At 33.0% G+C, this 13,378-nt stretch overlaps 1 protein-coding gene across 2 annotated transcripts; it reads left to right on the top strand.

The window, feature by feature from the left end:
* Positions 1-1,003: 1,003 nt before the first annotated feature.
* Positions 1,004-11,203, top strand: LOC100249682 (outer envelope protein 61). 2 transcript variants are annotated; one of them, XM_002272693.5, is made up of 11 exons: positions 1,004-1,457; positions 2,290-2,520; positions 2,739-2,795; positions 2,873-3,001; positions 3,361-3,438; positions 3,555-3,625; positions 6,580-6,629; positions 6,807-6,999; positions 8,035-8,608; positions 9,419-9,562; positions 10,704-11,203. In XM_002272693.5, exons 1-11 carry the CDS (start codon positions 1,359-1,361, stop codon positions 10,848-10,850), a joined length of 1,773 nt encoding a protein of 590 aa, XP_002272729.1. In that variant the 5' UTR covers positions 1,004-1,358; the 3' UTR covers positions 10,851-11,203. The 2 variants fall into 2 exon arrangements, with proteins under 2 accessions (XP_002272729.1, XP_010651628.1); XM_010653326.3 differs by having other exon boundaries at positions 1,063-1,457; positions 8,089-8,608.
* Positions 11,204-13,378: the final 2,175 nt, after the last annotated feature.

Raw genomic sequence — 13,378 nt, 5'->3', positions numbered from 1 at the left:
AATAATTTTAAAAAATAATTTAGAATTCAAAAAAATTGATCCAAATAATTACAAATTAAATCAAAGCATTTCAAAATATTATGTGTGAGTACTAAATGTAGGCATATAATAAAAAAACTTGACTCATATACGTATAAAAAAAGTTAAATTTTATTTATTTTTAAATTTATTTTAAATAAAATATTATTAACAATTACCATTTTAAAATTATTATTATTTATTTTTAATAAAAAATAATTATCCTTTTATGAAGATGTTAAAATCTATTTTTTTTAGAACATATACTAAAACAATATATTTTTTTTTTATAAAAAACATAATTTATGATTTTACCATAATATTACTATTCATATACTACTAAAAATTTAATTATTTTTAAAATTTATTTGTAATTAAAAACTAGTTTATTTTTAATAAAACTTAAATTAAATTTCACTAATATTGTATAAATAGAGTTTACAAAAAATCATTTTTTTAAATTACTTATCCAAACAATTTTTTTTTTTAATTTTAAAATGTTTTTAAAAAAACTTGTGGAAGACTTTTATTTTTATAAAATACCAAAACACCGTTTTAAATCTTTTAACTTAAAAATAGTTTTTAAAAATAAACATAGGAGAGTACACTCCCCATTTTAAATAGGCAAACACAGGGCAAACAAACCCTCACCCAATCTTGTAAATATTAACTATTTTTTGAATCCAAAAGAAACATTTACTTTGGAACCAAACAAACTCTCACCCAATTTTATAAATATTTTTTGCTCTGGGTCAAAAGGACTCTCTTAATTTTAATCTAAATGCATTTATAAGGTTAAGAAGAATATATATATATATATATAAACCCTGAGAACTTTCTTACCGATACGAACATCGCATTATATACCAGAATTTTTTTTCCCTTAAAAACGGAGAGTGAATAAGTGTATGGAAATCTCACGTATGATAGTTTAAAGTAGGTATTATTATAAATAAGTCCAACGTGGGAGCAAACATTAATTCCTAGTAAAGTCGGATCAACCGAGTGCCCAGTGCAAGTCACGTTTTCCCGCAAGCCACGACTATAGCCTCCCTTTCCATCTGAAAAAGCGAAAGCCATAGATCAAGAAAAAGGATTTGAAAGTTATAAGGGTATTAAGGTAATTTCACGCTGCCCCTTTCGGCCCACCTCTTCCCCGGTCTCCTTTTACAAAATTGCCTTCAGGTCTGGAGGGCGTCTTCTTCCATCAACCATAGAGGAACCCAATTTTGGATATATTTACACTTCTTACCCTTCAAAATTCAATTCCCCTCTGTTGCCTCCGATTGGCACTAGCTAGCTCGTTTAACGTTGAGATCTGATTCGATTATTCCCGAAAAATGCACAACTCCGCCATGATGGATCCTGAGTTAATCAGACTCGCGCAGGAACAGATGAATCGCATGTCTCCCACTGAATTCGCCAAGATCCAAGAACAGGTCCTTTATTTTTTGGTTTTTGATTTGTGTATATGTGGATTCTGGATTCTGAGGATAATTTTCGTTTTTTCAAATGTGGTTTTCTGTCGGCATGTTTGAAATTGAACCACAAAAATCCTTTTTTTAATTTTCGGTTGATATCCATGTAGAAAATTTGCTGAAATTATGTGCGGGTGGATGTTATGTTTGATGCATTTTGCTGGCAATTGAGAGGGATTTTCTTGTTGGTGAGATTTTTACAATTGAGAGAAAAAACATTGTGTCAGTGATCTTCCATTTTTAAATGAAGTTTTTAGTCTTGTGGAGTTTATCCAGGGTTAATTGATCTGGGAAAATTTTTATTTGATTTTTCATTCGATTTTCTAGGGGCTGGGGGTGGATTCTTAAACAATATATTATATAGTCTCCAAGAGAATGGAATAGTTTTTTGTATTTTATTCCTTGGTAACCAAACACAGCATAAATGCTTTTGGGTATGTTGATTTATTTGATTACAAAATTTTGTAACATATTCTTTAATCTGCTTTCTGAATATTGAAAATATTGAGGTTAGAGAACTGGGTATTTTCTAAAATATCTGTTGAGTTTGGTTGAACTTAGATCTCAGATCAAACCTTAATAACTGGACATTGACCTTTAGTGTTAACGAAACTGATATATGTGAATGGTGCACTAGCTAACATTTAAAGTTGCATATGTTTTGCAAGCTTTATTTATCTGCAACTTAATGGGCTTTGATTTCTTACACAGTTCTATTTTGTTTCTAGCTTGTCCCAGTTAAGTGGTATTTTCTATATCTCCTGATTTTGTTCATGCTTCTTTGGCAAGTCAGATGATGGCTAATCCCGAGTTGATGAGAATGGCCTCAGAAACCATGATGAACATGAGACCTGAAGACTTGAGAAATGCTGCAGAACAGTTGAAGTATGCCCGTCCAGAGGAGATGGCAGAGATTGGTGAGAAGATGGCTAATTCTTCACCTGAAGAGATAGCAGCAATGCGTGCCCGTGCTGATTCCCAGATCACTTACCAAATAAATGCAGCTCAGATGCTGAAAAAACAGGTGACCATCCACAATCAAAACATTGAAATTCATTTTGACTTTCCAACATGTTGGACCATTCATGTCTTGCATCAATAAGAAATTGCACTTGCAGTTCACCAGTCTCTCAACATATCTCACCAGAGGCGAATTCACAGCTAGAATTATTAGCTGAACAAATCATCATATAGTATAGTGGTATCTGCTCTGTATTTATGGAACCAATTTTAACTTGGCAGGGGAATGAGCTTCATAATAAAGGAAAGTTCAATGAAGCCTCTCAGAAATATTTGCTAGTAAGTGCAGCATCAGTCAGTTCTCTTGATTTCCTTTTGGATGATATAGTTCTCATTTTCCTATTTTACCCCTTTAGGCAAAGAAAAATCTAACAGGCATTCCTGCTTCCAAAGGAAGGACACTCCTGTTAGCATGCTCACTGAACTTGATGTCATGTTATTTGAAGACAAAGCAATATGATGAGTGCATACAGGAAGGCACTGAGGTATGAACTAGGCATTATGTCTTCTAATGTTGACACGTATAATATAAGTTTGTCAATTTAAGTTGTTCATCTACAAACATAGCACAGAACACTATACAGCAAAAAATGGAAATTGGCATCAGTGATAATAAAGATATGTATGCAATTGTTAAAGTGCTATGGTATGTCTAGAATTAGAAGAAGAGGACATAAGCTGAAAAGTTTTTCCTTTTGCCTTCTTTCCTCCTACCTAAGAGGAGATGAATGGCCTTATCTATTATTCATTTCTTTGCTTTGGTGTAAGATGCATGCCTTTCATAGAGTAGACCATCTTTTCTGTCTTTTATTTTATACTTTTGATTTTAAAAATATTACTTCAGGTTCTGGCATATGATCCAAAGAATGTCAAAGCTCTTTACAGGAGGGGTCAAGCATACAAGGAATTAGGACAATTAAACGTGAGTTTATTTATGTACTCAGATAGACTGTTATTTCACTCGTTAAAAGATATTAAAATCATGCAATGTCTGGTTGCCTGCTTCTGTTATCTGATGAACTTTCTGATATACGTCAGGATGCTGTCTCTGATTTAAACAAGGCATATGGAGTTTCCCCTGAAGATGAAACTATTGGAGAAGTCTTAAGGTATGCTTTTGTTTTATTAACATGCATGTTATTCTTGTACAGAATGCAGATTGGTTTTGTTGGGCCTTGCCATATGCATGAAACTGAGCTACATGGCCCACACTTTGAGTGAGCAATGTGCCAAAGTTGCCTTGGTTCATGTTTTTGTGACAACACATTCCATACTTATATGACTGATGTTTTCATGTTACTTTTAAAGTATATCAAGTCTTTGCCTTAATAAGAATAGAATCTGGATTCTTCAGTTTATAGGCAATCTCATAGGTGCCCTAACATTTGGGAAAGCCAGATTGGCCTTTGCCTCTGTGTTTGTGCATAAAAAATTTTCATGAATTTGCTAGTGTGACAATGTATTATGCTCTCTCCATAAAACCTCTTTGGACCTAGAAACAGCTTATACACCCTAGGATCTATGCTCAGAATCAACTGTCATATCCCTGAACATGTAATTACACTTAAATTCAAGTTGCTTTGTTCTCTTGATTATTTATCCCATGTTAGATGTGCCAGTACCACAATTTAACTACAATTGATTTTATTTCAGTTTAATCTACAAATGTGTAATCAAACTAGGTTATGCAAAGATCAAAGAGAGATTATAGTTATGATTGATATCATCTGAATATTAGCTTAGATAGAGACTAGATTGTTTTTAAGAACACACAGAAATCAAACAAGTTAAAGCATAGAGAATTACGTGGAAAACCTACTGGAGGTCAAAAACCATGATCAACCATCACAGCCAATAAATCTACTATGATAAAAAGATTATAACTGACTATCTTACCTGCTTAAGCTCCAAATCAGTCACAAAGCCTCTTGTTTAGAGTAACTCAGTTGTGCATTTTTAGATTACCTCACAATTAGCATCTCAATAGTCTCTTGCTTTGATGCCTCATCAAAGCACAAGGAATCACTCTTCTACTGAAGTCTTATGACCAGCTCTTCCTTCAGCATCTCATTGAAGCTTATCTCAGCAGAAGACCAAAACCAGCATCAATTATCAACTGCTTGAGAATTTGAAGAAGATGACTGGACATTTAAGGATTAATCTCTAAAATACCTTAGCAGTCTACTATAGCAGAACTGAGATTTAGAAAAGCACCAGTAGAAACTAATGTCTGGTTCTCAAAACTTCTATTTCCCTCCGGGGTAGTTCTCTCTTTCAAACTAATTTGAAATTCAATCCCTCCTCTCTCTCACTGTCTCTCTCTGCCTCTCTCTCTCTCTCTCTGAAGAACCTTCATTCATGTAGTTTCCTTCTTTACATGGCTTCTGAACATGTGACACATCTTTATTTATTTCTTCTCTCTAGATTATGCAAAGTTCACTTCTCATATGACTTTAAAACTCCAATTTCAATTTGATGAAGTACAGAACATGTGACTCATGGAGAGACAAATCTCCTTTAGCATAAATACATGAATTCTGAGATGAATTTATGAAGCAATTAATCCCTTGTTATTGGTATTAAGATTCCTTCACACTTATTATAACCCTCACAGTGTTCTTATTATTCTTTCTTCATCTAAATTTTGTATTGTTGAAGAGAACCTCATTCTAAAGAACCTTGCTCTAAAGGGCCCATGTTTGTAGAAAAGGATTTGAAACACTATGAAGAGCTCTTAGTGGCTGAGCAAGAAAAGGCTCAGAGTAAGCAGTTGAGACCTTATCACCTAATCAGTAAAAAATCATTATGAGTGCCTGTTACAGCTCCGGTGCTTTCTGCCCTGTATGCCAGGGAACAACTTCCTAACAATTGGGTGCAACACTTGGATTTTGTGATGTTCTTCATTGCTAAGCCACCGAGTTATGATTCAATTGTCCCAAAGGTCTTTGTATGCCTTTGCAACATATAAAGAGGCTTGGATAGAGGAGATGTGGGATCATTCGGGAGGAGAAGGGGTTTGGAGTCCTAGCTTCTCTAGGCCCTTTAATGACTGGGAGGTGGAGGAGGTGGAGAGATTACTTTTGACAATCCGGGGTAGGAGGCTTAATCCTCTTATGGAAGATAGAATGTTGTGGAAAGAGACAAAGGATGAGATCTTCTCAGCTAAATCTCTTTATAGTATTTTAGTTTCAAGAAGAGTTGTTCAGTTCCCTATCAACATTATTTGGAATCCTTGTGTGCCTACTAAAGTGTGTTTCTTTGCTTGGGAAACTTTTTGGGGTAAGGTGCTAACTTTGGATCAACTCAAAAAGAGGGGTCGGTATTTAGCTAACAAATGCTTTCTTTGTTGTGAGGAAGAAAAGTCTATTGATTATATTCTTATTCAGTGCTCCAGGGCAAGAGTATTATGAGAGTTATTGTTTGCTCTTTTTGGTGTTATTTGGGTCCTGCCTTATTCGGTTAGAGATACCCTTAGTAGTTGGGGTGGCTTTAAATTGGGCAAAAAGCGTAGAAAGGTGTGGAAGGCAGCCCCTTTGTGTATTTTTTGGGTGGTTTGGAAGGAAAGAAATAGGATTGCTTTTGATAATGAGGAGCTTTCGATGCATAGGTTGAAAAAAATTTTTGTTTGTAATCTTTGGTTATGGACTAAGTCGGTTGTAAATGATGGTTCTCTCTCTTTACTCAGTTTTTTTTATTGGCTAGGTGCTAGGTGAGGGCTGGTATTGTATTTCCGCTTCTTTTATGCCCTTGGGCGTCTCTTGTATACTCCTTGTATGCTTTTAGGTCTGCCTCAAGGGGCCCTTTTCTAATATATGTTTTTTGTGTGTTTGCCAATCAAAAAAAAAAAAAATTGTCCCAAAGGTCTTCAACACATCTGAAAGACCCAACTATCCTAGGTTACAATTAACATTTTTGACAGAAATATGCTTACATTATGTAGAACTAGTTCCACAATGTATAACCTTCTGTTTTCTGCTTTGTTCATCAAGTTTATTTAAACCATGATATATTAAAGTAGGTGTTTAATTTGAGATTTTGTGATAATGTATCTCAATTATTACAGGGATGTGAAGGAAAAATTAATAAAACAAGGTGGTGAGCCTGCACAGAGAAGTATGTTTTCCCTTCATTCTTTCATATTTCTAAACTTATGCTGTAAATACTTGATCTGGCACATATCTTCCTGCCTCTTTTTTTCCCTTCTTTCCTTGTTTCTCCACCCCACACCCCCTCTTTTTTTCCCCCTTTTCCAAGCTCTTAATAATCTTGTATCCTTTGTTGGTCTGATAGAATTGGTGATTGAAGAAATAACTGAAGAAGCTGTGTCAACTGGAAATGGAAAATGTTCTGCCATGGAAAACTGTGTTACACAACCACAGGAAAATGGTGCTTGCCGTAAGAGTCAAAGTGGGACCAACAGTGAGGATCTAACAACTAATTCAGAGTACTTGCAAACTTTGAAAGATGACCCTGAAGCTATCAGGTTTGTTTCGATCCACAAAGGAATAGTTCACTTGATAGTAATTTTGGCTTAGTTTTGATGGTGTACTTGTTTTATGGAGTATCTTAAAAGGTACTTCAACAAAAATGATTGAATTAGGCAACATATATATATATATATACACACACACACTTATGCTGCCCTAATTTATTAATGATATCACTGTTCTTGTTTCTGTTACTATCATTTTCTTATTACTATACTAGTAGCATTGGTAATGAAGGTATGCATAAGTATAAGTAATCTCAAATTTTTTTTTTAATTAAAAAAAAATGAAAAAACAATATTACTGGAATAAGGAACATTCATGTACACGAGGTGCATTCCATCATATTAGACTTGAGTTGGGCTTGAAGCATGGTAATCTCTTCTTTTTTTGTTATTACCAAAGTTTTTAAAGGTGAAAATACCCATGAGATTAGTCATAAGCCTTGAAGCATTGAGGTGTAAGCCTTTCAGGCACTGATTTTTTTAATTTATAAATATTTAAAAATAATTTTAAATATATAAAAAAATAACAAATAAAATAAGCTTTTATTGAAAAAATATTAGATGAATTACATAATTTTTTTACTATTTGGAAAAATAATAATTAAAAAGAAATATTGAAATTTTATAGATCCCATTTTCTCAAAATTCCTTGAGAAAAGGAATAATTTCAAAATTAAATATTGATATGTAATGAATTTTATGAAAGATCAACATAAATATTTAATGTTAAAATAAATTTTGAATAGGAAGGATCAAATCGAATCAAATCGAATACATTTAATTTGATAATTTTGCCTCATAAAAAAGGGAAAAAAAGTTTAAAAAAGTTAGGCTAAGAATATGTTTAGGAAGGAAAATAAAACCATAAAAAGAAAAAAATAAAAATAGAGAGAAAAAAAAGGAGATAATTTGCTTGTTATTATCATTATTTTTGCTTTGTTTTTGGCTCTGTTCATTGTCATTTGAAAAGAATAAAATATTCCAGTTAAACCTGATTATCTCTGTCTGTGTGTGTGTGTTCTGTAGATCATTTCAGAATTTCATGTCTAATGCTGATCCTGATACTCTGGCTGCTTTAAGTGCTGGAAAATCTGGAGAGTATTCACCTGACATGTTTAAGACTGCCTCGAATATGATTAGCAAGATGTCACCTGAAGAACTTCAAAGAATGGTTCAGATGGCTTCCTCATTTCAAAGGGAAAACGAATATTTTCCAAAAGGTTCTTTAGACTCTAATTTTGGAAGCTTTAGACCTGGGTCGGTTCCTCCAAATTTGACACCAGAAATGCTTAAAACAGCAACAGATATGATGAATAATATGTCAACAGAAGAGCGCCAGAAAATGTTGGAAATGGCTTCTTCTTTGAGAGCTAGAGATTCAGTTTCTACCCCAGCTTCTTTAAATACTGATGGACTAAGTTCAAAATTCCCAGAGACCCGAGAAAATTCTGCTGTTAATGGAAATAATGATATGGGTGAAAGTAGTTCTCATGGTTCATTTTCAAATTTGAGAGGTGGTTCTCAGTCCAGTTTTCAACCTTCAACTGCTGGCATGCAAGAACAAATGAGAAACCAAATGAAAGATCCAGCCATGCGGCAGGTATGTTGGTTCAAGTCCTGTCATTGTTATGTATCGAGTTCTTAGATGCTGACATCATTACCTTGTGCTTTACAAATGAATTGACATGAATCATTCTTAGTCTTTTATAGTTTTCAAAATTAGCTTGTATTGGTATCATGTATAGGATCTTTGTTATGATGTCAAGAATTGGTTTGACTCACAGACGCTTCTACAGAAGTGCTGTGCCTGTGTTGGACTCCACACTCCTCTTAACATACCCGAAACACGAATCATGCCACAAAAGTGTCCAAGAATTTAAATACAATTTTCTGAGCACATGGTCTCCATGGATTAAACACTCAATGGATACATATGTTGTTTTGATTGTAGAGGGGAGACTCACTGGACACTGGATATATGGCTAATTTGGTTTAATTATGTGCCTATAGTGGCGGTGGAGTGTGTGTGTGTAGGCTTACACTCAGAGGCACAGAAGGGAACTTGTCCTTGCTGTCTCCAATTCTTTCATATTAAAAAATTTTATGTTGGCTTGTCTGTATCGAATTTCATCTATGTCTGTGTTTGTGACGTAGGAACTGTATACATGTAGGAATTTGATAGTATTTAAGGTTTATTTATCATTACTTCAGTGGTGGCTCCAATTGCTGTTAATAACTTGTTTTTGTTCCTAGAGGATCCTATTCTAAAGGATGGGTCTTTTGTCTTCAATTGGTTTATGATAGAAATGATTTCATTTGAATGGGACACCAAAGCATGAATTTTGAGGAGTAACATTTGCATGTTTTCTTGTTTATTCCCCTAACTCTTCAATTGCATGGAAATTGGCAGATGTTCACATCAATGATTAAGAATATGAGTCCAGAAATGATGACAAATATGGGTGAACAGTTTGGAGTTAAGCTTTCTCGAGAAGATGCGGAAAAAGCCCAACAAGCCCTCTCATCTATAACACCTGAGAACTTGGATAGAATGGTACCTTCTAGTTCATATTCACTTTCTTTACATGATTCATTTCATTTGAGTGACGTAATTCTTTGTGACAGCTACCTTACAAATGTTTTTATGTATAGAAGTTTTAAGCATTAACAAATTTTGAAATATTTAATATATTTTTGTTGGTTTTAAGAATTTTGACAAATTTGACATCTTTCTCATTTTTGCTATTGGGGCCGATGCATCCATTTAATGTTGACTTGGAATTTACTTGAGAGAGCAGGATGTGTCATTAATTTTCAGCCTAGGTGATTTGGCCACAAAATTTGGAACATTCGAAATGATGAATGAATAGTAGCATTGACTAATTTTTGTTACAAAACTTTTAAAATTTGAAACTTATTTTTTTCAAGTGTTTTGTTTCTTGCATTCCTTGTGTTTGTGTGTATTCAATTTCCAAACAATTAAATAAAATCATATTATATATTTTTCCAAAAAAACCACATCATTGTTTTTGTCGTTTTTTTCCCAAGAGGTGTTGCACATTTCAAAGCAAATTTCTAGAAAATAGTAAAAAACGTTCTCCCGACAGTATATGGATAATTTTATTAGTGAAGACTGCCACCATAGTGACATGGTCAATCACAGTGCATGCATCTCTCTCACATTGCATTGAGTTTAAAATAAATTTTCATGTTCAAACATAAGTGGTGCACCCTTTTCAATTCCAATTATTGGGCCTTCAGTCAATCATACTTGCATGAATGGAAATAAATACACTGTATTTCAATCTAATGCTGAAAATTATGAATGATGTCTTTTGGGTGTGTGGAACAATGTCAATTGTTTTGGCTGACCATTTTTATGGCTATGCTCTAAACCCTGAGGTCAATATAATGCTAAGTCTCTTTTATTAATTTGATCTGCCTCTTTTTTCTTTTTTTTTTGCCTTCTTTGCTGATTCATTACTCAGCATTACTCAACTTCAAATGCACAGATCATGTAATTTGCATGTAAGTCACTGGCATAGGGTGTGCTACTTGAGGTGAAAGGACTTCTGAAAATTCAAACTGATGCTTTGTTGCGCATTAGTAGACTGATGTCAATTCATTTCATGGTCTTAATCTATAAATACACTTTCACTATTTTATGATTTCCCCACCTCAAATCATTGTTGCAGATGCGTTGGGCTGATGGGATTCAAAAAGGAGCCGAACGAGCCAGGAAGGCAAAGAATTGGCTGTTAGGAAAACCTGGTATGATCCTAGCAATATGCATGCTCATTTTAGCAATTATTCTTCACCGGCTGGGCTACATTGGCAGTTAGAATAAGGGACCTGTCTGCAAAAAAACCAATCCAGATCTAAGATCTCGAACAAGTTCAACCTCCGTTACAGAAACAGGCCCCACAACCTAATTTAACCTTTCAAAGTAGTTGGGAAAGGGTCAGGTAAGTCGATGCAGAGTGATGAGCACTTGGAAGATTGGGAGATGAGGAGTGTTGTGGTCAGTGGGTGTAGATGATTCCCAGATACATAAATATATTTTGTATGTGTTATTAGTTACAATGGATTGTTTGATTTGTTGGGAACTCTAGTCTAACAAAGGGAATCCAAAATTCTCCCACTGCTTTCAATGGTTTTATTATAATAGAAGCAAAAGGCAAATTGTGCTTTGAGAGATGTGGACCTGTCACTCTGCTAATTGTTTTAGATTGCTCATGGACGCCTAGAATCATATCCAAAGAACAACTTCCTGCCTCGTCTTGGGGCCAGGGGGCATATTCTTGGTGTTGATGTTAGTGCAAGGCAGTTCTTATTTATTTAACTAAAAGCCTTTTTGAACTTCCCCAGAAGTGTTTTTTAGTGTACGGTTGCAACTATAGAACGCTTAATCAAGTCGAATGAGTGCAGATTTTATTTTTCTTTTTATTGTTATTATGGATTTTTTCCTCAACGGTTCTCGGGAAGAGTGCTCAGAATTTTTTATTTTTTTTATTTTTCCAATTTAATACATGATATAAAATCTCTAATATTAAGGGAATCAAGAGATTCACGGTGGTCCTAGTGAATCTCTATCTCTGGGATTTGCTTTCCTTTTATTTTCTATACTTGAATATATGTGTATCATCCTATTTGTTCATCATACATATTTTTAAGAAATCGACAATTGGATTCACAATTATTGTAATATATGAGTGATTTGAATCCGGTTGGAACAAAGGGGAATTTGAATTGAAAGTATTAGAGAAACAAATTTTTTTCTTGGCTTGTAGATAAGTATTCATCAAATTAAGAGTCAATTTGGTAGTGATTTTAAAAAACATTTCTAATTTTTTTAACATTTGAAAATTTTTATCTTTCAAGTATTAGAAAAACTAGAAATAAAAATTATTAACCTCATTTGATAATGATTTTAGAAAGTGTTTTTAATTTTTTGAACACTTAAAAATTTGTATTATTCAAATGTTAGAAATGTTATAAACGTTTTTTAAAACCACTATCAAATGCACTATAAGTGTTAATTTATCACTTAACATATGCAGAGAAAGTCTTAAAGCGTTATCATATAGATAAATCATATCCACTAAGTTCTTCATGGTTCACTCACTTGAACTTAACAAGGACCCTTTTAGATAATGAGGAAATGATTGATTTAGAAGTACTATATCCATGCACTCACTTGAAATTAGCAAGGACCTTTTTCATTCTAAAGAATATAATGAGAAATTATTTGATTTAGAAGTATCATATCCCAATATAATTGGTGTATTGATGCATCTACAAAATTATATAAGATCAAATATATTATTTTTTGTAAATTTATTAAAAAGATATGGTTTTATACCAACTCATATTGGAGTATTAGGAAAAGGAGTAAGCATTGGTTATTGGGTCACATACTAAGTTGCAAACTTGTCCTAAATTGATTCTATTGAAGTTGATAATGATTAGCTACTTCAAATAATTCAAAAATACATGCAATTCATAAGGCAAATTAGAAATATGTGCAATGGAGATATATGATTCAATATATTTAAGATTTATATGGACTATCTTCCATTAAAGACAATTCGCAATTCTATATGAAGATAATATTGTATACAGTATAGAGATTAGAGAAACATATATAAAGGGTGATAGAATTTAGCATATCTTGCTTAAGTTGTTTTACATCAAGAGCTCACATTGATGTCTAACAAGTAAGATAAAATGATAATTTAGTTGACCTATTCACAAAAGCATTGCCATCAACAACACTTGAGAAGTTCTTGACTTGAAGATATTCATCTCAAGCTACAAGAGAAAGTATAATCATATTAACACAAGGGGAGGAGATAAATAAGGATGTTACAACATCGTACTCTTTTTCCCTTCATCCATACTTCGTCCCATTAAGTTTTATTAGTAAGATTGTTAGTGAGGTAGACGTAATAGTCTAAACACATTAAAAGAGTATTCTATTCTTTTTTTCTTCATTATGTTTTTTCTTAGTAAATTTTAATAAGGTATATGGGGTTATGTTTGGTCATCCAAAAATAATAAGAAAAAAAAAATACTAAGGAAAATTATTTTTTCATGTTTTGTTATCCTATAAAAAATGCTAAATAAAATAAAATATAATTAAAATTAGTTCAAAAACTTACACATTTTAAAATTATTTAATCATTATATTTTCCTTCAAATTTTTTAGGAAACAAAAATAACATAACATAAGAATAATTGTCATCTTATAGGGGATGTAATAAATATTTATAGTAGTTTGTGAATTGTGACATTATTATCATGTTTATATTCTTACCATATTAGTATTATTCATTAGCTTATTAATAAAGGGGTACATCGAGATAACATT

Source organism: Vitis vinifera, chromosome 6 (assembly GCF_030704535.1).
Source record: "Vitis vinifera cultivar Pinot Noir 40024 chromosome 6, ASM3070453v1".
Taxonomy (NCBI): Eukaryota; Viridiplantae; Streptophyta; class Magnoliopsida; order Vitales; family Vitaceae; genus Vitis; species Vitis vinifera.
This window is presented reverse-complemented; position numbering and strand designations above follow the sequence as displayed.

What these genes read in the sequence shown, in the direction of transcription:
- LOC100249682 (XM_002272693.5), top strand. Translation starts at nt 1,359, where the DNA reads ATGCACAACTCCGCCATGATGGATCCTGAGTTAATCAGACTCGCGCAG. An exon ending in CCTCTCAGAAATATTTGCTA is followed by an intron (nt 2,796 to 2,872) that starts GTAAGTGCAGCA and finishes TTACCCCTTTAG; the next exon opens with GCAAAGAAAAATCTAACAGG. An exon ending in GATGACCCTGAAGCTATCAG is followed by an intron (nt 7,000 to 8,034) that starts GTTTGTTTCGAT and finishes TGTGTTCTGTAG; the next exon opens with ATCATTTCAGAATTTCATGT.